The sequence below is a fragment of the Pristiophorus japonicus genome, chromosome 10 (genome assembly GCF_044704955.1).
Source record: "Pristiophorus japonicus isolate sPriJap1 chromosome 10, sPriJap1.hap1, whole genome shotgun sequence".
NCBI lineage: Eukaryota > Metazoa > Chordata > Chondrichthyes > Pristiophoridae > Pristiophorus > Pristiophorus japonicus.
The window spans coordinates 154,682,940-154,707,083 of NC_091986.1; the positions used below are offsets into that span (position 1 = coordinate 154,682,940).

At 42.2% G+C, this 24,144-nt stretch overlaps 1 protein-coding gene across 1 annotated transcript in view; it reads right to left on the reverse strand.

Moving 5' to 3' along the window:
* Positions 1 to 24,144, reverse strand: part of xpo4 (exportin 4) — a 192,014-nt gene that overhangs the window by 35,841 nt on the left and 132,029 nt on the right. Inside the window, 2 exon segments of the mRNA XM_070892196.1 lie at positions 63 to 208; positions 10,602 to 10,744. Coding sequence (XP_070748297.1) covers positions 63 to 208; positions 10,602 to 10,744 — 289 coding nt within the window.

Here is a 24,144-nt window from a genome sequence, read left to right on the forward strand (position 1 = left end):
AAAATATAAATATCCATTAAAAACATTACCTAATCAATATATTTAGTAGTGAACATACATACCTGTGACTAAAAGTAGCCAATGAATATCCTCATACAAATCATCCAGTACTTTATTATCCAATGATGCTGGCCCTGGTGATGAAAGGAACCGCTGCTGTTGCCTTTGTAACTGACCATGAAGTCTTGTTACTCTATCTTCTAATAAGCTGCATCAGACAAAAGAAAAATCAGTTCATCAAATTACAGAATTCATATTTTGGCATTTAATCACTAAAAATGTGTAAACAAGGAATCTCTAAAGGTATATTAAAAATCAGTGATTGGTATTTGTTCCAGAGGCTGGCTGTAGCACACTGTACACAGAGGGGCAAGATGCATGACTGGCTTTCTCAACTGCTTTGGTGTGAAGTGGACAAATCACCCAAGTGCTATTTGTGCTCTTAAAAGGTGGATATAAAGCAACACTGTCAGAACATTGGAGCAGGTTTCCAAGAAAGAAATGTACACAGGAGAAAGAAAGGGACAAACAGATTTATGATGATATTACATTATCACTAATTAAATCAGAAACTAATGACGACCCCCAGAAGTACTTCATTGGCTGTAAAGTGCTTTGAGATGTCTGGTGATGTGAAAGTCCTTCTTTCGTTTACTTATTCCTTCTCACTCACATTAAAACATGCTCTAGTTTTAACAGTAGATTAAAGTTTAGCGGGTATACACATTTATTTAATAATCCTATTTACAACTTGATCTAACATACAAATCTATAATCTCCTCAGCTCTGGATCATCTATCTTTACGTAGATCGGTGGTGTCCAGTAGAAATTGTTAATTAGCCAGAGTCTATGGCAAAACCATTTTAGCCTCATGCACTAATTTTAGTGGAAACCGCCTTACACCCAATACAGGCAAATGTACTTCATGTGTATGTTTGCTTAATATCTACCACCATTCAATGCTAAACTTTGCAGTCTTTCTCTTTCACTCAAATTTGGAATTCTGGCATGAATTTAATCAGACGCAGCATATCTTACTACAAAAGCTAAATACTGCGGATGCTGGAATCTGGAAAAAAAAAAGAGAGAATGCTGGAAATGTCAGCAGGTCAGGCAGCATCTGTGGAGAGAAAGAGTTAACGTTTCGGGTTGATGACTCTTTGTCAGAACTGCCAAATGTTCGAAAAGAGCACATTCTTAAGCACTGAAAGGGGAAGGGGGAAGAAAGAACAAAAGGGAAAGCCCGTGATAGGGTGGAAGACAGCATATCTTAGTGCAGCTTCAAGGCTTTTGTCCAGCAGTTGCAAGCAATATTTTTACTTCAACAGCGATGGCTGAGAATATTGACTCTCAACAACATATGACAAGACCCGCCCCCACTCTCCATTCAGAACACAGCTGGCTGCTGTGTCCTTTGCCATGATGTGTCCTGTTTGAGCTGCTTGTTATTGGCTGGGCTTGCTTTCTTCTTCCAGCTTTCAGCGGTTGTTGCAATTGGTTGAGCTGACCACGATGACAGCTCATCACTCCATACAATGTTGTTGGTGTTTCCATGATGTTGAATTACAGCATTTTCACCCATGTTACACACCATTTTAACAGATAAACAATACGCACACAGTGATCAAAAAAGACTCGCACCCTTTGCTTTTCGTCTTACCATTTTACCAATAAACACACAAAAAGATTAAAGTACACATGCTTTGCAAACATGAGTATTGAGATCACATGCCCAACAACAATGTCTTTTACTCAGTTTTTAAATTTACTAATCAAAAATGCAATTAGCCCTATCTGGATTCCCAAGCAACTACATGCGGCTAGCGGCTAACGGCTAACGTATTGAACATCGCTGACATAAATGATTAACCTAACAATTACAGGACTTGATAAAAAGGAAAAATGGCAAATGTTAGAAAATGAAAATATACGGGTTGTCCGTCAGCATCTGTAAAGAGGAAAGACAGAGAATAACCTGGCTTTCCTCTTTACAGATGCTGACAGAACTGCTGTTTTGAACATTTTCCCTCTTTATTTGAATTTAAGGGCTTTTTTGGGGGTAAACCTCTACATGATCTTTCTTGTGCTGTCTAAATCAGGTTTGTTGCTAGGCTCATGAAGCTCATCAAGTCTAACACATTATAGTGAGTGTGCTTGTTATTTGGTCAGTAGGACCGGTCTGCATTGTCAGTGCTATAACAGTATTCCTAGTTGATGGAATCGGATTACATCCTCCTCACTACATCCCCAATTTGTCTGTGCCAGTAGACTGTCCCAAACCCCCTAACCACACTAGATCATTCTTCCATGTGCACATACCAAAAGTCTCTCAAATTGGAGATCGGTCTAGTTACATTTCAAAAAGATAATTTCTGATATTTCTTCATAGGTATTCAGATCAAGGTCAGTACTGCGGTCATCTTAATTTGATCAGAACCAGAAAAGTGGGCAACACTGAGGGCTGCCATTTGGCCCATCTTGTCTAGCCCTGTTCTTTTCCAGAGTAATCCAAAATAATCCCACTGCCCTGCTCTCTCCCCATAGACCTGTATCGTCCTCCGCTTCAAATGTTTGTCTACTCTTCCCTGATAAGATGCAATGGTCTCGGTCTCAACTCTTCCAGTAGCAAAGCATTTTATACTCTTTAACATTAAAGAAATTTCTCCTAACTTCTCCCGCAATAATAATTTAAATTGCTAAGTCTCGATCACTGACTTCCAACCAGAATTTCTTTTCTCTCACAATTTTAAAAACCTCTATTAAATCTCCTCTGAGCTTACTAGCTTTCTCTGTTCCAGTGGAAATAGTCCCAGTATCTCAAATCTCTCCTCATAACTATAATTTCTCATTCCTAGTATAATGTTGCAGCAGTTTAGCATTCACCTGGTTTCCTGGTGAGGACGTGGCTAGAACAAGCCCTTAAATATTGGGGCTGATCTCCTTATGCTTTCTGCATCAAGCTGATGCAGAAGGGATGGAGAGTGGTGTATTTTGGCCTTATGAAGGAGTTTGAAGGATAGAGGACTCATTGTGGTTCCAGGTGCTCCAAATTTTATAAAATCATGCTCTGCACCCAGCTACTTTGCTTTGCTTACCAAGACCAAGAAGACTGAGTGCTCATCGACAGAGGGCTTTGAAAGGTAACAGATTCTTGAGGGGGAAAAAGTTAATTTCTATCCCTTGGGCATCTCCCAAAGGGGATAGAAACCTCAGCCCACTTTATCTTTAATACCATTCAAGTCATGTCGAATGTTTATTCATCACACTCCTGAAATTTCTATCATCCTCCACTTTCACTGTCTCCTACATTACAACAATGACTACACTCCAAAAGTATTTCATTGGCTATAAAACACTTTGAGACATCCAGTGGTCATGAAAGGTGCTATATAAATCCAAGACTTGCTTTCTTTTTTCCTTGGGTCGCTGTTCCATATATTAATCACCTTCTGCATGAAGAAGTTGCATCTTGTCTGTGTTCACCTTTTCTCATTTAAACTTGAATTCATGTCCCATTGCCAAAGAGCTTATGTTAATATTGAGCATCTTTGAAATTCAATTGATAAATTTATTGTAAAGGTATTAAATACTTAATAAGATAACCTCTAAACTTCCTATTCTCCAAATGCACAGTAATTCTGATCTTATCTTTCTTGGCATTTTCTCCAAGGCTAGGATTTCCCATGTGGAACGGTGCCCAGAAGTATACATAATCCTCAAGATGGGGGCAGATCAAACTAACACAATACAAACTAATTACTTTCTGGGAATGTGCATTATTTCTTGAATTATACATCCCAAGATCAGGTTTGCCTTTTTCATCCCCATTGTACATTGGTTTAATGGTATTTTCCCCAAAATTTTTTTGAAAAGAAACTAGTTACTTGAAGGGTATGGGGAGTAACCCTGTATTCTCGTGACATTTCCTATACATTGTTCCTGTTTATTTTGTATTCCCACTGCTTCATCAAATCATAGAATGTTATAGTCCAGAAACAGTCCATTTGGTTTATCAAGTCAATGACGATATTTTTCTTCATATAAACCACCTATCCTGATCTCATTCTCTGCCTTACTCCCCAAACCCTTTAACATTATTTTTTTCAAGAAACTATTTAATTCCCTTTTAAGAAGAAACAGCGTAAAATTCTATACTTTAAACACCTTCTGTATAAAGATTCTTTTTCGAACCTTCCTTTAGATTGGTTCCCTCCCCCAGCTTCATGACTTTGCATTTCACGAACATCTCCCACTATTTGGTCCAAACTTCCAACCCGTCCTGAACCATCTGCAACTGGTCTACTAATTCCTTATTTTATTATTCATGACGTTTTCCAAATTTGTATCAGCAAACTTGTAGAGTTTCCTTTTGTCCAAATTTATATTAATAGCCCCAGAACTAATCCCCACATTACCTTGCTAGTCCCCTCTTTCTATGTCGATGGTGCTCCTTTAATTACATTTTACATCCTTTGCTTCAGCTACTAATCTACTGCAAAAGCAGCTTTCCTATTATGTTCTGTTCTACCTTAAAGTAATCTCCAATGTGGTACTAAGTCAAAGGCTTTGCAAGATCCTAGGTTTATTAAATCTACAGAATTCCTTTGTCAGCTAATTCAGTTATATCCCAAAAGCCACAGATCCAACACCTATAAAGCTATGACTGCATAGTCAATATTTTCTTGAGGCCTCAATATTCTCTTTCAGGAAATTTTCTATTTTTTTTTAAAGCTCAATACAAATGTCAAACATGCTGGCCTGTATTTCCCTAGGCTAACCTTGCTACCATCATTAGAACGGCACCACATTCATCTTTCTCCAGTCCCTTAGTACAATTCTTGTGATTAACTTAAAATGTCCATCAGGATGTCATCCCCTTTAGCACTTTATCATAGAAACATAGAAAATAGGTGCAGGAGTAGGCCATTCGGCCCTTCGAGCCTGCACCACCATTCAATATGATCATTTTTACAACTTCAGTACCCCATTCTTGCTTTCTCTCCACACCCTTTGATCCCTTTAGCCATAAGGGCCATATCTAACTCCCTTTTGAATATATCTAATGTACTGGCCTCAACAACTTTCTGCGGTAGAGAATTCCACAGGTTCACAATTCTGTGAGTGAAGAAGTTTCTCCTCATCTCGATCCTAAATGGCTTACCCCTGGTTCTGGACTTCCCCAACATCGGGAACATTCTTCTTGCATCTAACCTGTCCAATCCCATCAGAATTTTATATGTTTCTATGAGACCTCCTCTCATTCTTCTAAATTCCAGTGAATATAAGCCTAGTCGATCCAGTCTTTCTTCATATGTCAGTCCTGCCATCCCGGGAATCAGTCTGGTGAACCTTCGCTGCACTCCTTCAATAGCAAGAATGTCCTTCCTCAGATTAGGAGACCAAAACTGTACACAATATTCAAGGTGTGGCCTCACCAAGGCCCTGTACAACTGCAGTAAGACCTCCCTGCTCCTATACTCAAATCCTCTCACTATGAAGGCCAACATGCCATTTGCCCTCTTCACCACCTGCTGTACCTGCATGCCAACTTTCAATGACTGATATACCATGACACCCAGGTCTCGTTGCACCTCCCCTTTTCCCAATCTGTCACCATTCAGATAATATTCTGCCTTCCTGTTTTTGCTACCAAAGTGGATAACCTCACATTTATCTACATTATACTGCATTTGCCATGCACTTGCCCACTCACCTAACCTGTCCAAGTCACCCTGCAGCCTATTAGCATCCTCCTCACAGCTCACACTGCCACCCAGCTTAGTATCATCTGCAAACTTGGAAATATTACATTCAATTCCTTCGTCTAAATCATTAATGTACATTGTAAATAGCTGGGATCCCAAGACCGAACCTTGCGATACCCCACTAGTCACTGCATGCCATTCTGAAAAGGACCCGTTTATTCCTACTCTTTGCTTCCTGTCTGCCAACCAGTTCTTCATCAATGTCAATACATTATCCCCAATACCATGTGCTTTAATTTCGCACACTAATCTCTTGTGTGAGACCTTGTCAAAAGCCTTTTGAAAGTCCAAATACACCACATCCACTGGTTCTCCCTTGTCCACTCTACTAGTTACATCCTCAAAAAATTCTAGAAGATTTGTCAAGCATGATTTCCCTTTCATAAATCCATGCTGACTTGGACCGATCCTGTCACTGCTTTCCAAATGCGCTGCTATTACATCTTTAATAACTGATTCCAACATTTTCCCCATTACCGATGTCAGGCTAACCAGTCTATGGGCCCAAGTTTCGAGCCGCGCCTAGAACGGCACAGTCCCGACCTGGACGCCCGTTTTTCGCGCCACAAAGTGCGCCTAAAAAAAACCTCCAGATTCTCCACCTCCCTGCAGTTCCTCTGGCCCTCGGCGCAGCGCAGCACGAGCTGTAGGGGGCGGAGCCAGGTCCCTGGGCACGCATGTGCAGTAGCTCCAGGCGCCCAAAACTGTGTGGGAGGGGCCGAAGCACGCAGCCCCAAGCCCTATGGCCTCACTGGGGCTGCGTGCATAAGGCTCCTCCCACGGCCAGCTCCTGCTTCCTCCCGACCCGACTCCGGCTTCCGGGCCGGGCCCGACACTGACCTGACTCCCGCTCTCCTCCGCCCCCCCCCCCACCCCGGACCGGATCGGATCCAACCCGCCCCCGGACCCGACACCGACCCCACTCCCGCTCCCCACCCGCCCCCAGACTGGATCCGACCTGACCTCCCACCCCCCGACCTGACCTCCCTCTCCCTCCCTCCCTCCCCCCGACCCGAACCGAACCGACCCCCCTCCCACCACCCCCCCGACCCGACCCAACGCCACCTACCTGTAAATCTGGTGCTGGGGTCGGGCCCTACCCGAAGTCTCGGGCCCGGCCCATTCCGCCTCCCTCCCCCTTCCCCCCCCCCCCCATCATCCCCTTCTCCCCCCCTCACCCTGCCCCCCCCTCTCTCCCTCTACCCCCCTCCTCCCCCTCCCCTCGCTGTCAGAAACACAGACACAGACAGAGAATGAGAGACACACACAGACAGACAGAGAGATAGAGACACTGACAGAGACACACTAGGGGGGGGCATCCCAGCACGCTGTTGGGGGACTCCCGGTGCTGCAGTCGGTAAGTAGAAAATGTTTTATTTATTGATTTTTAAAAAAAAATTATTTCTTATTAATTTTTTTTGATTGATTTATTGGTTGATTTATTGATGTATTTATCATTTATTATTGATGATGGCTCTTTATTTGTAAAACTGAAGTGTTTAATGTTTGTAAACTTCCCTTTAAACCCCCCCCCCCCCCCACCATTCCCTACGCCTGATTTTCTAAAGTGTAGACAAGGTTTTTTCGAGCGTACAAAAATCTTCACTTACTCCATTCTAAGTTAGTTTGGAGTAAGTTTTCACTGATGAAACTTTGAAAACAGGCATAAGTGGCTGGACACGCCCCCTTTTGAAAAAAAAAATTCTGTTCCAAAGTGAAACTGTTCTAACTGACTAGAACTGGAGCAAACTAAATGACGATAATTCCGATTTCTAAGATACTCCGTCCTACACCAGTTGCTCCTAAAAATCAGGAGCAAATCATGTGGAAACTTGGGGCCTATAATTCCATTTTCTCTCTCCCTCCTTTTTAAAAAAAAGTGGGGTTACATTAGCTACCCTCCAATCCATAGGAACTGATCCAGAGTCTATTGAATGTTGGAAAATGACCACCAATGCATCCACTATTTCGAGGGCCACTTCCTTAAGTACTCTGGATGCAGACTATCAGGCCCTGGGGATTTATTGACCTTCAGTCCCATCAATTTCCCCAACACAATTTCCTGACTAATAAGGATTTCCTTCAGTTCCTCCTTCTGACTAGACCCTTGGTCCCCTAGTATTTCCGGAATGTTATTTGTATCTTCCTTCGTGAAGACAGAACCAAAGTATTTGTTCAATTAGTCTGACATTTCTTTGTTCCCCATTATAAATTCACCTGATTCTGACTGCAAGGGACCTACATTTGTCTTCACTAATCTTTTTCTCTTCACATATCTATAGAAGCTTTTGCTGTCAGTTTTTATGTTCCCTGCAAGCTTCCTCTCATACTCTATTTTCCCCCTCCTAATTAAACCCTTTGTCCTCCTTTGCTGAATTCTAAGTTTCTCCCAGTCCTCAGGTTTGCTGCTTTTTCTGGCCAATTTATATGCCTCCGCCTTGGTTTTAACACTATCCCTAATTTCCCTGATTAGCCACAGTTCAGCCACCTTCCCCGTTTTATTTTTACGCCAGACAGGGATGTACAATTATTGAAGTTCATCCATGTGATCTTTAAATGCCTGCCGTTGCCTATCCACTGTCAACCCTTTAAGTATCATTCGCCAGTCTATCCTAGCCAATTCACGTCTCAAACCATCGAAGTTACCCTTCTTTAAATTCAGGACTCTAGTCTCTGAATTAACTGTGTCACTCTCCATCTTAATGAAGAATTCTACCATATTATGGTCACTCTTCCCCAAGGGGCCTCACACAAGATTGTTAATTAATCCCCTCTCATTACACAACACCCAGTCTAGGATGGCCAGCCCTCTAGTTGGTTCCTCGACGTATTGGTCGAGAAAACCATCCCTTATACAAGCAGGAAATCCTCCTCCACCGTATTGCTACCAGTTTGGTTAGCCCAATCTATATGCAGATTTAAATCACCCATGATAATTGCTGTACCTTTATTGCACGCATCCCTAATTTTCTGTTTGATGCCATCCCCAACCTCACTACTGTTTGGTGGTCTGTACACAACTCCCACTAGCGTTTTCTGCCCTTTGGTGTTCCGCAGCTCTACCCATACAGATTCCACATCATCCAAGCTACTGTCCTTCCTTCCTATTGCGTTAATCTCCTCTTTAACCAACAACACTACCCCACCTCCTTTTCCTTTCTGTCTATCCTTCCTGAATATTAAATACCCCTGGATGTTGAGTTCCCAACCTCTTTCTGCATCAGGTTTTTTTCCTCTTCAAGTTCTAATCCCAACGAGGACAGTTATCAAATTAATTTGTGAAACACTGACACAAGGGAGTCATCAAGGACATCCTTCACATTTCCTCTGTTGCCTATTTTCCCTAATATTTATAGAAAGGTTTCCTTTTATTTCATCAACTTTTGCACTCCAAATCCATTTCTTTGCCTCTTGCCTATATTAATCCCCATCTTTAATCATACCTGTAGCTGTATATTTAAATTTCAAACTATTTGTTACCCTTATCCCCTGTATTACTTCTCAATCCCTACATCAATTTCCTACCTCCTTTATTAAGCTATATACCTGTGGAATGCAGTTGTTTTGCAGTCCGCCTAATTATGTCCCTAAATATATTCAATTTCCCACTAACTACCCCATTAATAATGCATGGTAATCTATAATTCTTAAGTTCTTCATCCCCTAAAAGTCTATCTTTTTGTTATACTCCTCCCCTTTTCTGTCTTAACTCTTATTTTAAGCTCAACCATACAGAACAGAAAGTGTCCACTAATACTTGCAGGCATTGGTCAGTGGAACAATATCCTTTTCTAATAATTCATGTCAGAGTTATGCCATGTAACATTTATGATGTTAAAATGATGAAAAACATCCTGGAAAAATAATTCAGATGAGTATACTGTTTATTTTAAGACCATTAATCAGACATTACAAAGACTGGGGTACCCGCTTCCATCTTTCCAAACCATGCCTATGTTTGTTCAGTGTACAAGGTTAAATTTGTATCTATAGGCTATAATAATGTAGAATATCTTTTCATGCGTACCTCGCATAAGTTAGACGGTCGTTAGGAGATTTAGCAATGTCCACCTTAAGGTTGCCAGTTAAATCTCACTGTAGCTCACTAAATGCCTACATTTGAAATAATCTAATGACGGCTCAGTAAATTTATCCAATGTGTAGCTGAGACCAAGAAGATTCCAGATTCAATCCTCAAACTGCTGAGTTAGCTGATCTGAGTTAGGGCATCAGTTAAGTACTTCAAAATGAGAATTAACCGTGAAGTGCCTTTGGATTTTTTGCTATGTTAAAGGTGCTTTTTAAAATATAAGTTGTTACAACTAGCTTTGGTCAAGGATGGGAAAATAGGCCATGATCTTCACTCCTAATTGCTCTCCAGCAAACTCTGAAGTGTGGTGTGTAGATGTGAGGTTCGGCCAGGATTGAGCTTGGCTATAATGCTCCCCGTGAATGAATAGCCCATCAACACTCACCATTAAGGCTGACAGATTAATAATTGCCACTTGGGCATGGTACTGGAGAGAGAATGCCACCAATGTTACTGTACCTCAGCAATGTCTTCAGGAAGAGATGTAGAAAAAACTGGCAAAACAAAAATGTCGATTTCTTTTAAATCTGACTGGTCAAGGAAAGATTAAATGGAAGCAGTACCACTTCCCAGAACACTCCCTAGAGATGCTATTGCCTCAAACAGCAACTAATTCAATTTAAAACTCATTCATTCTCAAAAACCGCACTATACAGATGGCCATATGAATTTAAGATTTCTAGGCGATGATATATTTAAAGTCAATTCTGTGTCAAATTCTTGTGACAGTAATTTAGCTGCCTACCTTATAAGAAGAGGAATGCAGTGATCTGCTGCTATTCTTCCTAGCATGCCTATACTAGCCAACTGGTCTGAGAACATCTCTCGGTCATCTTCCTGTACTTCACTGATTTCTTCCTCGTCACGTGTTGTTACACCATTGGTGGTCTGTATAAATACAAAAAACATTTAGATATTTAACATTAATTATAAAGGTGTAAAAAATCTTCAATGTAAAGTTCTATGGTAATACTGTACAATTAAAATAATATAAATGACTTTTTATTCTTCAACTCTACCTCACTGTCCGTACCATTCTCTGAATCAGGCAACACGCAGGTAACCAATTCCAAACCTTTTACTAATGTTACTTTTACTGTTTGCTTGCTTGGTGGTGGGGGAAAGCACGAAGTGTGACTTATTTTCACATGACCCCTTTTTCCTATTGAGTACTTCACTGTGCAGTCTGAATAAGATTGCTAAAAGATTTTGAGTGTACAAACCCAGATCTCATCATTCTATGTCCCCATATGCCACAAGCAGAAACAAATTTCAATGAACATAATTCGTGCATGCGTTTATTTTACTATTAATATTAGGGAACACTTGTATCCAGGAGACCTGCATGAAGTCCGCAGTCAGAATGAATTTGTATTTTTACTCCTATGTTTTTAAAAACAAGACATTCCCTTTGACCAATTCTTTCAAAGATTGTTTACAACAAACCACGTGGAGACTAAAAGTTTCCAATTAATGCAGTGGTCACTATTTCTAAAAAGACTTTGAGATTGAAAAAACATACAAGCCATCAGCTATGTTAGGTACACTAATGGATCGACACATTGTTCAATGTCTGAATCCCTTCTCACCTAACATCGTCAACATTGCTGCACAACACACATTATAAATTGATCACAGCCATGACTCCAATTGATACTATGTATGTGTATTTCATCTGCTTTTTAAAAGTTACTTATTTTATCAGTCACATCCAGCAACTCAGCTGCATAAAGAGTTCCCTGTCATCCCATTAAAAGGTTCAGTTATACAGCAACTACTGAGCCAAGATCAGTATTTCCCAGCTGTGATGAGCAGTTAGCAAATCCTTATTATACAGCAGACTAAACAATGTTTCACTGGGTAAATGGCAATGAAACTCTATGTAGAGCTTCATTCCCTCACCAGCTAATGTACCAACAATAAAATACATTAAAAGTTTTTTTTTAATCCAGGAAGTCCAATTAGTCCCTTATGTACTTTTAAAATGCAACTTTGCATTAGCCTGGAGTTATACTGCAGCATGTGAACTTCAACTGACTTGAAAGGGCCTGTTGGAAATCTCACACTGGTTAGCTTTAGTGCACTAGCGCATCAGGACCGAGTACCATGACCACCTGAAACCAGATCACTAATTCAAAAGCAGCAGTATAACTACACCATATATCATTGAGCTACCAGAACATCTCATTTGAGCTCATTTTCACCTTTCTGTCTAGTCAAAAACTACAATGATTATTACAGAATATGAACCAAAATCTGTGCATTGTGGGATATAATTTATTCTGAGCAAAAAGACAAAGATGAGACATGATATGCTGCTTACAGTTTCGCTGAATTTCCGTTAAAGGTAAGATGCTTAACGGAGGCTAGCACTTATGCAGAACTTGCATAAAGTTTTTTTCTTCACCAAAGGAAAAGACTGAATAAGAGAATAATTATGAATCTCACTTTAGCAGCACCGAGTGACCTATTTACATAGCAGCATTAGCAAAATCGTAGGAATAGGTCTGCCTTTCAGCTAAGGACGGTATGTGGCACGGATTGTTGGGGATGGCTTTTTGAAATAATTTTCTATATTCAACTTTTTCTGGAATAACCTGAGACCGGAACTACATTGGTTTAATGTCATGCATTTTAATATTCTTCTACATACAGTAGATTTGCAGTCTCAACTGCCTATATTTACTTAAAAATGTATCTCATTAAGAAAGGGTATGGCAGAAGTTTAAGAAGTGCAAAATTTGTGAATGTGGATCAGTTTCCTATGCTTCCTATTAAATGATCAAGATATACCAAACTTGTGCTTGGGGAAGTTTACATTTTAGCAGAAAAAGCATATATCATCTAAAATTAAAGATCATGTCTTACAGCCAGAGCTCTGAATATTCAGGAACACTTGAGAAAGGCACTGTGTGCACACATACCTGTCATTACACTACAACTGACTGTATAGCAAATGTTAACTGTAAGATCACAAACCAACAATTTTCAGTTTCATATAAATGCTTCATGGATCACAGGGCTAGATACTGAAATCAATTGTCAGATATTCAGATATTTTAAATATAACATGAGCAGTGGATTTCAAGGTGATAGCCAGGCACCTTTGAAAAGAGGTGAGAGGCAGTTTACATGACATAATGGGGAGTATTAAGACACCCTTACAATAGCTACCACTAAACTGAATAAAATATTGATATGTAAACACTGAAGAAATTTATGTTAGATAAAACATTACACGGTCAGCATGGAGAATCTGATAAACACCTTTATTTATGACACTGATAACCCCCTTGTGACGTAGTCATTTGTGAGTTACTTCATTAGCCTGTGCGCAGATATTTTTCATATTAATATCCATAACAGTCTCCAAATGTAGTTAATAACTATTATATGTTGCTTTACTTCATCAACCAGTATTGTAGATAGTCCACCTATACACAGTGCATAGAGCAATTTTTTTTTGTTTTTAGGGAGAAACTCCAATGTGAACCAAGATCAACAAATTGAAAATAACGAATTCAAAGTTTCAACTGGAGAACTGACTAGAATGCCAAGATCAGTTTCACAAACATGTCAGGAATCCAAGCAATCTATCTCAGTGAACACCCAAGTGCACAAAATAATACGTACCCAGCAGTGGCCTAGACATTCTTGTATCTAGGAATCTGATTGATCAGACTCGCCTGGGATTTAAAACCCCTCAAAGAATCCTCTTTTTTTAATTAAATATCCAGCTGAAACCATATTCGCAATGAGTACATGTCCATTCTCGTCATTACATAAATGATATTGCATTACACAAGTGCGATACCACTAGAAAGCATTCTTCTGAATATGCTGAAGACAGTCTGCAATGATACATGGTAAGAATCTTGTATGGCTGAATTTATTGCACACACATTGGTGTTCATTTTAGAGCATGCTGCTCATTATAAATGTTAGCAAACTAAGAAAATAGAATCACCAACGTGAGGAAGGATTATTCATTGAAAATGCCCTGATCAATACTTGTAAACATGTATGCATTATAGGTCAAATTTATTTTGTATATAGTGGTTTTGTTGCATGCAAAGGAAATATAATATTCTGCAATTTACTGCAATCATGAATATTTGATAAATTCATGTGCTCCTTTTAAGTGTGAACATTTTGTTGACATTAAGGGCACATCGATTCCTAAATAGCATACATAAATATACAGCAAAAAATTTTCAAAAATGAGATTCGTCAACAAAATCACAATAATAAAGTCATGTAAAATATATAATAAAGTCATGTAAAATATATAATAAAGTCATGTTTCAGCTTGGTCTCAAGCTCACTTGATAGGATAATCGTCAGAATCAGAGGTTCAAATCCCCCTCCAGGATACAAGGACGTAATCTAAGATGACACTTTAGTGCAGTACTAAGGGAGTGCCAACTTTTGAATGACAAGTAAAGAGTAAAAGGATAGTCAAAGGAAGGGTGGGGCCGATTAGGGAACGAAAAGGAAATCTTCATGTGGATGCAGAGGGCATAGCTGAGGTACTAAATGAGTACTTTGCGTCTGTCTTTACACAAGATGATGTTGCCAATGTCACAGTAAAGAGGGGTTAAGAGAAATTGGATAGGATAAAAACAGATAGAGGAGTACTGAAAAGGTTGGCAGCACTTAAAAGTCCAGATGGATGCATCCTAGGTTGCTGAGGGAAATAAGGGAGGAAAATAGTAGAGGGTCTGGTCACAATTTTTCAATCTTCCTTGAATATGGGAGTGGTGCCAGAGGACTGGAGGGTTGCAAATGTTCAAAAAAGGAGCGAGTGATAAATCCAGTAACTACAGGCCAGTCCAGTGGTGGGGAAACTGCTAGAGATCATATCCTGGGACAAAATTGTCACTTGAAAAAACATGGGTTAATAAATGACAGCCAACACAGATTTGTTAAAGGTAAATTGTGCCTAGCAAACTTGACTGAGCTCTTCAATTAAATCAAAGAATCAAAGGATGAGGCTGCATAGGAGGCCACTCGGCCCATCATCCCCTCCTGGAAAGAGCTATCCAATTGGTGCCATTCCCTTGTGGTTTTTCCATAGCCCTGCAAATCTTTCCCCTTCAAGTATTTATCCAATTCCCTTTTGAACATCATTATTGAATCTGCTTCCACCACACACAGACAGTGCATTCCAAATAACTCACTGCATAGAAACATCTCTCATTTTGCCTCTGGTTCTTTTGCCAATTACCTTAAATCGGTGTCCTCTGGTTAGCGACCCATCTACCACTGGAAACAGTTTCTCCTTATTTACTCTATTAAAACCCTTCATGATTTTGAACACCTCTATTAAATCTCCCCTTAACCTTCTCTACTCCAAGGAGAACACGCCCAGCTTCTGTCGTCTCTCCACATACCTGAAGTCCCTCATCTTTGGTACCATTCTAGTACATCATCTCTGCATCCTCCCCAAGGGCTTGACATCCTTCCGAAGGTCCAATAGTCCAACTGAGGCCTAACCAGTGATTTATAAAGGTTCAGCATATCTTGCTTGATTATGTACTCTTATGCCTCGTTATAAAAGCAAGGATCCCTTATACTTTAACTCGTCCTGCCACCTTCAAATAATGGACAGCATTGATGAAGGTAATGCAGCTGGTTATCGTGCACATAAACTTTCAAAAGATGTTGAATAAAATGCCACGGAAAGGACTTGTTAGCAAATTTGAAGCCCATGCCATTAAAGGGGCAGTGGCAACATGGATATGAAATTGGCTAAGAGATAGAAAGCAGAGAGTAGTGGTGAATGGCCATTTTTCAGACTGGATAGAAGTATACAGTGGTGTTCCCCAGGGGTCAGTATTACAACCACTACTCTTTTTGACATATATTAATGACCTGAATATGAGTAAAGGGGCCATAATTTCAAAGTTTGCAGATGACACGAAACTTGGGAATGTAGAACCAAGACGACATAGAGGCCTCAATTTTGGCCGAACCCGTTTTTCGGCACACTTACCGGAGTTGCGCCGCTTATCAACGTTCTGAGATGCGCCAAAATTCTTTTGACACTTTCCGCTGTCCGGTCTCTTCACTGCAGTCGTGCAGCATGGCCAATCGAGTCGGGGATGGAGCCAGCATTCTGCGCTGGAAAATGTGCCGGGATGTCTGCACATGTGCAGTGGAATCCGCTGGTGATGTCCGCGCATGAGCAGTAGCGCTGCAAGTCTGCAACAACAGTCCCAATGGTGTAGGTCTCTCTGTCAATGTCAGAGCATGGCGATATTCTTCCTCCCAGTGTTGCTGAGCTCCTTTAGGTAAAATTCTCTGCATTTATTCTGCCTCCTTTGTTGGGCTAGGGGCGGGCAGGAGAACTGATCGTGCTCCTGCCTGCCGGTGATTTCTATCAGTTCTCCTGCCCGCCCCTAGCCCCTGTACTTTGCCTTTAATTAACATTAGTTGTGCAATCTCATTCAGCCAGCCTACGTAAAAATAGAAACTCGACACTGCAAAAAAACATTTGCTCAACCTGATGGCAACCTGCAGCCAGTTCCATAAAGGCAAAAGATATTCCATTCCTCAGCCTTTATCTTAATGCACAAACAAATTCACCAAGATACTCTGTCATAAAACTATAGGGTAAGCTCAGCAATCCCACACTGTGCTCAAAGGATTTCCTTTGGGTTTTCTTTGAGTACAGCCTGGAGGCCACTCGGCCAGGGCTACGGGATGGCAGGCGAACTGATAGAAATCACCGGCAGGCAGGAGCACGATCAGTTCTCCTGCACGCCCCTAGCCCTGGTCGAGTGGCCTCCCGGTGCATTGTCCCAACCCTAGCCCAGGTCGAGTGGCCTCCCGGTGTGTTGTCCGCCCCTAGCCCTGGTCGATTGGCCTCCCGGTGCATTGTCCCGCCCCTAGCCCTGGTCGATTGGCCTCCCGGTGCGTTGTCCCTCCCCTAGCCCAGGCTGAGTGGGCCCCACCTCCCCACCCTTCCCAGGCCGAGTTTGAAGATGAAGGTAGGACTTAAATTACTCGGCCTATCCCTTTCTCCCTTCTTAAACAAGGCTACCACATTAGCAGTCCTCCAGCCCTCTGGCACCATGCCTGAATCCAAAGAGGATTGGAAAATGATGGTCAAGGCCTCTGCTATTTCCTCTTTTGCTTCATTCAACAGCCTGGGATGCATTTTATCCGGGCCTGGGGACTTATCCACTTTCAAAGCTACTAAACCCCTTAATACCTCCTATGTTTATTTCATCCAGAATTTAACTCCTCCTCAATAGCAGTATCTGCATTGCCCCGTTCCTTTGTGAAAACAGACGCAAAGTATTCATTAAGAACCATACCCACATCATCCTCCTCCACACACAGATTACCCTCATGGTCTCCAATATGCCCTACCCTTTCTTTAGTTATCCTCTTGCTCTGAATATATTTATAGAACATCTTTGGGTTTTCCTTAATTTTACTTGCCAATAATTTTTCATGTTCTCTCTTAGCATTCTTAATATCCTTTTTAATTTCACCTCTGAACTTTCTATAATCCTCCAGAGATTCTACAGTATTTAGCTGTTGGTATATGACATAAGCTTCCCTTTTTTTCTTTATCCTCCCCTGTAAGTCCCTAGACATCCAGGGAGCTCTAGAACTGTTATTACCACCCTTTTGCTTTAAGGACACATGCTTGGCCTGAGTCCTGCAATCTCCTTCCTGAATGCTTCCCACTGTTCAAACACTGATTTACCTTAAAATAGCTGTGGCCAAATCACTTCTCAACTTAGCAAAGTTAGCTTTTCCCCAATTTGGGACTTTTATTCCTGGTCGATCCTTGTCATTATCCATAACTACCTTGAATTATGGTCACTAGCACCCCAAGTGCTCTCCCACGGATACCCCTTCCACCTGCCCAGCTTCATTGCCCAAAACTAAATCCCATGTCGGGCTTGTTACAGACTGACTAAAAAAGTTCTCGGATGCATTTTAGGAATTCCACACCCTCGATACCCTTCACACTATATTTGGCCCAATCAATATTAGGATAGTTGAAATCCCCTACTATTACTACCCTATGGTTTTTGGACCACAGCAATTTGTCTACATAGTTGCTCTTCTATCTCCTTCCCACTGTTTGGGGGTCTATAATACATGCCCAGCAGTGTGATCGCCCCTTTTTTATTTTTCAGTTTGACCCATATGGCCTCATTTGATGATCCCTCCTCACAGCTGTAATAGTTTCTTTAATCAATACCACGACTCGCCCCCTCCTTTTTACCCCACTCTGTCTTGTCTAAAAATCCTGTAACCATGAATATTGAACTGCCAAACCTGCCTCTCTTTCAGTCATGTCTCTGTGATGGCTATGTCATATTCCCAAGTGTCTACCTGTGTTCTTAGCTCATCCGCCTTATTCACTATACTCCTCGCATTGAAGTATATGCCATTTAGCACAGGAAGACCTCCTTGATTACTACTTACTAACCCTTGTTTTCTCTGTCTTACAGATTCACTTTCTACATTATTGCTATCCAATTTCAGCTTTACTTCCTTCCCTATTGAATTTATTCTCAGGTTCCCATCCCCGTGCCAAGCTAGTTTAAACTCTCCCCAACAGCACTAGCAAAACTCCCTGCGAGGATATTGGTCCCGGCGCTGTTGAGGTGCAACCCGTCCGGTTTGTACAGGTCCCATTTTTCCCCAGAAGCGGTCCCAATGCCTCAGGAATTTAAAGCCCTCTCTCCTGCACCAACTCTCCACCACGCGTTCATCCTCTCTATCCTTCTATTCTTGTACTCATTAACACTTGGCACCGGTAGTAGAAACATAGAAACATAGAAAATAGGTGCAGGAGCAGGCCATTCAGCCCTTCTAGCCTGCACCGCCATTCAATGAGTTCATGGCTGAACATGAAACTTCAGTACCCCCTTCCTGCTTTCTCGCCATAACCCTTGATCCCCCGAGTAGTAAGGACTTCATCTAACTCCCTTTTGAATATATTTAGTGAATTGGCCTCAACTACTTTCTGTGGTAGAGAATTCCACAGGTTCACCACTCTCTGGGTGAAGAAGTTTCTCCTCATCTCGGTCCTAAATGGCTTACCCCTTATCCTCAGACTGTGACCCCTGGTTCTGGACCTCCCCAACATTGGGAACATTCTTTCTGCATCTAACCTGTCTAAACCCGTCAGAATTTTAAACGTTTCTATGAGGTCCCCTCTCATTCTTCTGAACTCCAGTGAATACAAGCCCAATTGATCCAATCTTTCTTGATAGGTCAGTCCCGCCATCCCGGGAATCAGTCTGGTGAACCTTCGCTGCACTCCCTCAATAGCAAGAATGTCCTTCCTCAAGTTAGGAGACCAAAACTGTACACAATACTCCAGGTGTGGCCTCACCAAGGCCCTGTACAACTGTAGCAACACCTCCCTGCCCCTGTATTCAAATCCCCTCGCTATGAAGGCCAACATGCCATTTGCTTTCTTAACCGCCTGCTGTACCTGCATGCCAACCTTCAATGACTGATGTACCATGACACCCAGGTCTCGTTGCACCTTCCCTTTTCCTAATCTGTCACCATTCAGATAATAGTCTGTCTCTCTGTTTTTACCACCAAAGTGGATAACCTCACATTTATCCACATTATACTTCATCTGCCATGCATTTGCCCACTCACCTAACCTATCCAAGTCACTCTGCAGCCTAATAGCATCCTCCTCGCAGCTCACACTGCCACCCAACTTAGTATCATCCGCAAATTTGGAGATACTGCATTTAATCCCCTCGTCTAAATCATTAATGTACAATGTAAACAGCTGGGGCCCCAGCACAGAACCTTGCGGCACTCCACTAGTCACTGCCTGCCATTCTGAAAAGTACCCGTTTACTCCTACTCTTTGCTTCCTGTCTGACAACCAGTTCTCAATCCACGTCAGCACACTACCCCCAATCCCATGTGCTTTAACTTTGCACATTAATCTCTTGTGTGGGACCTTGTCGAAAGCCTTCTGAAAGTCCAAATATACCACATCAACTGGTTCTCCTTTGTCCACTTTACTGGAAACATCCTCAAAAAATTCCAGAAGATTTGTCAAGCATGATTTCCCTTTCACAAATCCATGCTGACTTCGACCTATCATGTCACCATTTTCCAGATGCACTGCTATGACATCCTTAATAATTGATTCCATCATTTTACCCACTACTGAGGTCAGGCTGACCGGTCTATAATTCCCTGAGATTACTACCTTAGAGGTCCTACCCTTTAATTTTTCTCCTAACTCCCTAAATTCTGCCTGCAGGACCTCATCACTTTTTTTTAAACCTATGTCATTGGTCCCAATATGGACCACGACCTCGAGTTGTTCACCGTCGCCCCTCAATGTCCTGCGTCTGCTCTGTGACATCCTTGACCCTGGCACCAGGGAGGCACCATACCATCCTGGAGTCACGCCTACAGTCGCAGAAATGCCTCTCAATTCCCCTAACTATTGAATCCCCTACCACTACAGCTTTTATTCTTTGTCCCTCCTCTCTGTGCAGCTGAGCCACCAGTGGTGCCTTGGACTTGGCTCTGGCTGCACTCCCCAGAGGCACGATCGCCCTCACCGGTGCTCAGAAGAGAATGTCGGTTAGAAAGCAAGGTGGACTCGGGGGGGGGGGGGGGGGGAACTCCTGCACTACCCGATATTCATCCGTCTGGTGGTCACCTGCTTACCCTCTGCCTGCATGCTTTTAAGCTGCAGGGTGACCACCTCCTGAAATGTGCTATCCACGTAGCTCTCAAGCCACGCGGATGCACCGTATTGACTCCACCTGCTGCTCAAGCTCCGAAATGCGGAGCTCGAGTAGTTGAAGCTCGAGACACCTCTTGCACATATTGGTTGTCTAGGCCGCATGAAGCGTTCAGGACTTCCCACATGCCACAGGACTGAGCTGCCCTGCCATCCTCTAATTAGACATCTGTTATAAAAGAGAAAGAGAGATACTCATCAATCTTGGAAATCCCTGGTCCAAGACTGCTCAAAGTGAAGGAGAAGCATTCGAGAAGGCGCCAAACACCGAGTTTCTCCGTCGGGAGCACGCGGAAGCCAAGTACAAACAGCGAAAGGAGCGTACGACAAACCAAGCACCCCATCCATCCCTTCAACCATCACTTGCCCCACCTGTGACAGAGTCTGTAGATCCCACATTGGACTCATCAGTCACCTTAGAACTCATTAGTGTCATCTTCGACTCCAGGGGACTGCCCAAGAAGAAAACAACCCGTACTTTATATTCCCTCCTCACATATACATATAAAAGCATCATATACAGCAGACTGCAATGTAAGCATTGATTAAACAGGTGTCTTATGGTGCATTATGAAAATGTTCTTCTGTTTTGTAGGCCTGAAATACAGTCTAGCAGCACAGAATTATCTAGTCCTTCAAAGCAGCAAGCATCATTGCCACAAGCTGATGCAAGTGCCAACAAAACTGCACTGGATGATGTATATCTGCAGAGAGTTCACTCTTCTTCACACCTGGCCAGATTTTGTAACATAGCTTGGACAGACTCAGTTGACTGGACACCTGTAAACAATCCTGCTCAGACAACAGATTTCTTCAATACACAGACCTGCAAGGTCTGAATCCCAAGATACAATTCAAGAAGGAAGCAAACTAGTCATAGAACAACAGAAATTTATGGCACAGAATGAGGCCGTTCGGCCCATCGTGTCTGATCCGGATGAAAAAGAGCTATTAAGCCTAATCCCACTTTCCAGCTCTCGGTCGTAACCTTGTAGGTAACAGCATTTCAAGTACATATCCAAGTACTTTTGAAATACAGTAAGGGTTTCTGCCGCGACCACTCTTTCAGGCAGTGAGTTCCAGACCACCACCATCCTCTGGGTAAAAGAAGTTTCCACACCTCCCCTCTAATCCTTCGAACAATTACTTTAAATCTATGTCTCCTGGTTATTGTTCTCTCTGCTAAGGTAAATAGGTCCTTCCTATCCACTCTATCTAGGCCCCTTATAATTTTATACACCTCAATTAAGTCGCTCCCCTCAGCCTCCTCTGTTATAAAGAAAACAACCTCAGCCTATCCAATCTTTCCTCATGGCTAAATACATCAGTCCTGGCAACATCCTCATAAATCTCCTCTGTACCTTCGCTAGTGCAATCACATCTTTCCTGTAATGTGGTGACCAGAACTATACGCAGTACTCTAGCTGTAAGTAAAAAAGATTTGCATTTATACAGCACTTTTCACAATCACCGGACATCGCAAAGCGCTTTTCAGCCAATGATGTATTTTTGAAGTGTAGTCACTGTTGTAACGTAGGAAGCGCGGCAACAGGTTCTTACAAACAGCAATGCGATAATGACCAGATAATCTGTTTTTTTTTTGTTATGTTGACTGAGAATAAATATTGGCCATGACACTGGAGATAACTCCCCTGTTCTTCTACAAAATAGTGCCATGGGACCTTTTATGTCCACCTGAGAGAGCGCAGATGGGGCCTCAGTTTAACGTCTCATCCAAAAGAAGGCACCTCCGACAGTGCAGCGCTCCCTCAGTAATGCAATGGAGTGTCAGCCTAAGTGTTTATGCTCAAGTCCCTGGAGTGAGACTTGAACCCACAACCTGACTCAGTGGCAGGAGTGCTACCCACTAAGCCACAGCTGACATTGTGGCCTAACTAGTGTTTTATACAGATCAAGCATACAGGTGCCACATAAAAGGTTACTGCACAAGATAAAAGTTCACGGGGTTGGGGGTAATACATGAGCGTGGATAGAGGATTGGCTAACTAACAGAGAACAGAGAGTCGGGATAAATGGTTCATTCCCTGGTTAGCAATCAGACTAGTGGGGTGCCGCAGGGATCAGTGCTGGGACCCCAACTATTTACAATCTATATTAACGACTTGGAAGAAGGGACAAAGTGTAACGTAGCCAAGTTTGCTGACGATACAAAGATGGGAGGAAAAGCAATGTGTGAGGAGGACACACAAAATCTGCAAAAGGACATAAACAGGCTAAGTGAGTGGGCAAAAATTTGGCAGATGGAGTATAATGTTGGAAAGTGAGAGACCATGCACTTAAAGAGCAAGTTATTATTTAAATGGAGAGAGATTGCAAAGTGCTGCAGTACTTGTGCATGAAACACAAAAGGATAGTATGCAGGTACAGCAAGTGATCAGGAAGGCCAATGGTATCTTGGAGTCAAAGGGGATGGAGTATAAAAGCAGGGAAGTCTTACTACAGCTATACAAGGTATTGGTGAGGCCTCACCTGGAATACTGCGTGCAGTTTTGGTTTCCATATTTACGAAAAGATATACTTGCTTTGGAGGCAGTTCAGAGAAGGTTCACTAGGTTGATTCCGGGAATGAGGGAATTGACTTATGAGGAAAGGTTGAGTAGGTTGGGCTTCTACTCATTGGAATTCAGAAGAATGAGAGGTGATCTTATCGAAACGTGTTAGATTATTAGGGAGCTTGAAAAGGTGGATGCAGAGAGGATGTTTCCACTGATGGGGGAGACTAGAACTAGAGGGCATAATCTTAGAATAAGGGGCCACCCATTTAAAACACAGATGAGGAGAAATTTCTTCTCTGAGTTGTAAATCTGTGAAATTCGCTGCCTCAGAGAGCTGTGGAAGCTGGGACATTGAATAAATTTAAGACAGAAATAGATAGTTTCTTAAACGATAAGGGGTTATGGGGAGCGGGCGGGGATGTGGAGCCGAGTCCATGATCAGATCAGCCATGATCTTATTGAATGGCGGACCACATATGGCCTACTCCTGTTCCTATTTCTTATGTCCTTGTGTTCTAAACATAATCTCCCTGCTCTTATATAGCCCTCCTTATCTACTGCCACGATCAATGACTCCTCCTCTTTCTTGCACAGTGACTCAACCAGTGCTATCTGCTCAAGCTCACTATCTACATCCTCCAGTGTTGAGTGTTGGTACTTTCACCAGTTTCAAGGTTCTGAGAGGTTTGGGGTTATTGTGCGCACATTAGCCATGCTGCCAGGCTATTCTTCCAGACCTACAATGCAGTCTACCACGTGTTCATGCCAACTGCAGGGTTATCTGCAATGAAGTTCCCTGCAGATCCCGAGCGCAGTGGGAGTGTCTGTCATGAAGGTTCACATTTCTGCTAGAGACTCGGGCTTCAATCTACAAGAGACTTTCTCTTGCAGCTGTGAAGAACTTTCTACATTCAAGGCACTATATAAAATGAGGGGAGAGAGAGAGAGAGAAATCGGGGGGAGGGGGGGGGAGAAAGAGAGAGAGAAATCGGGGGGGGGGGGGGGAAGGG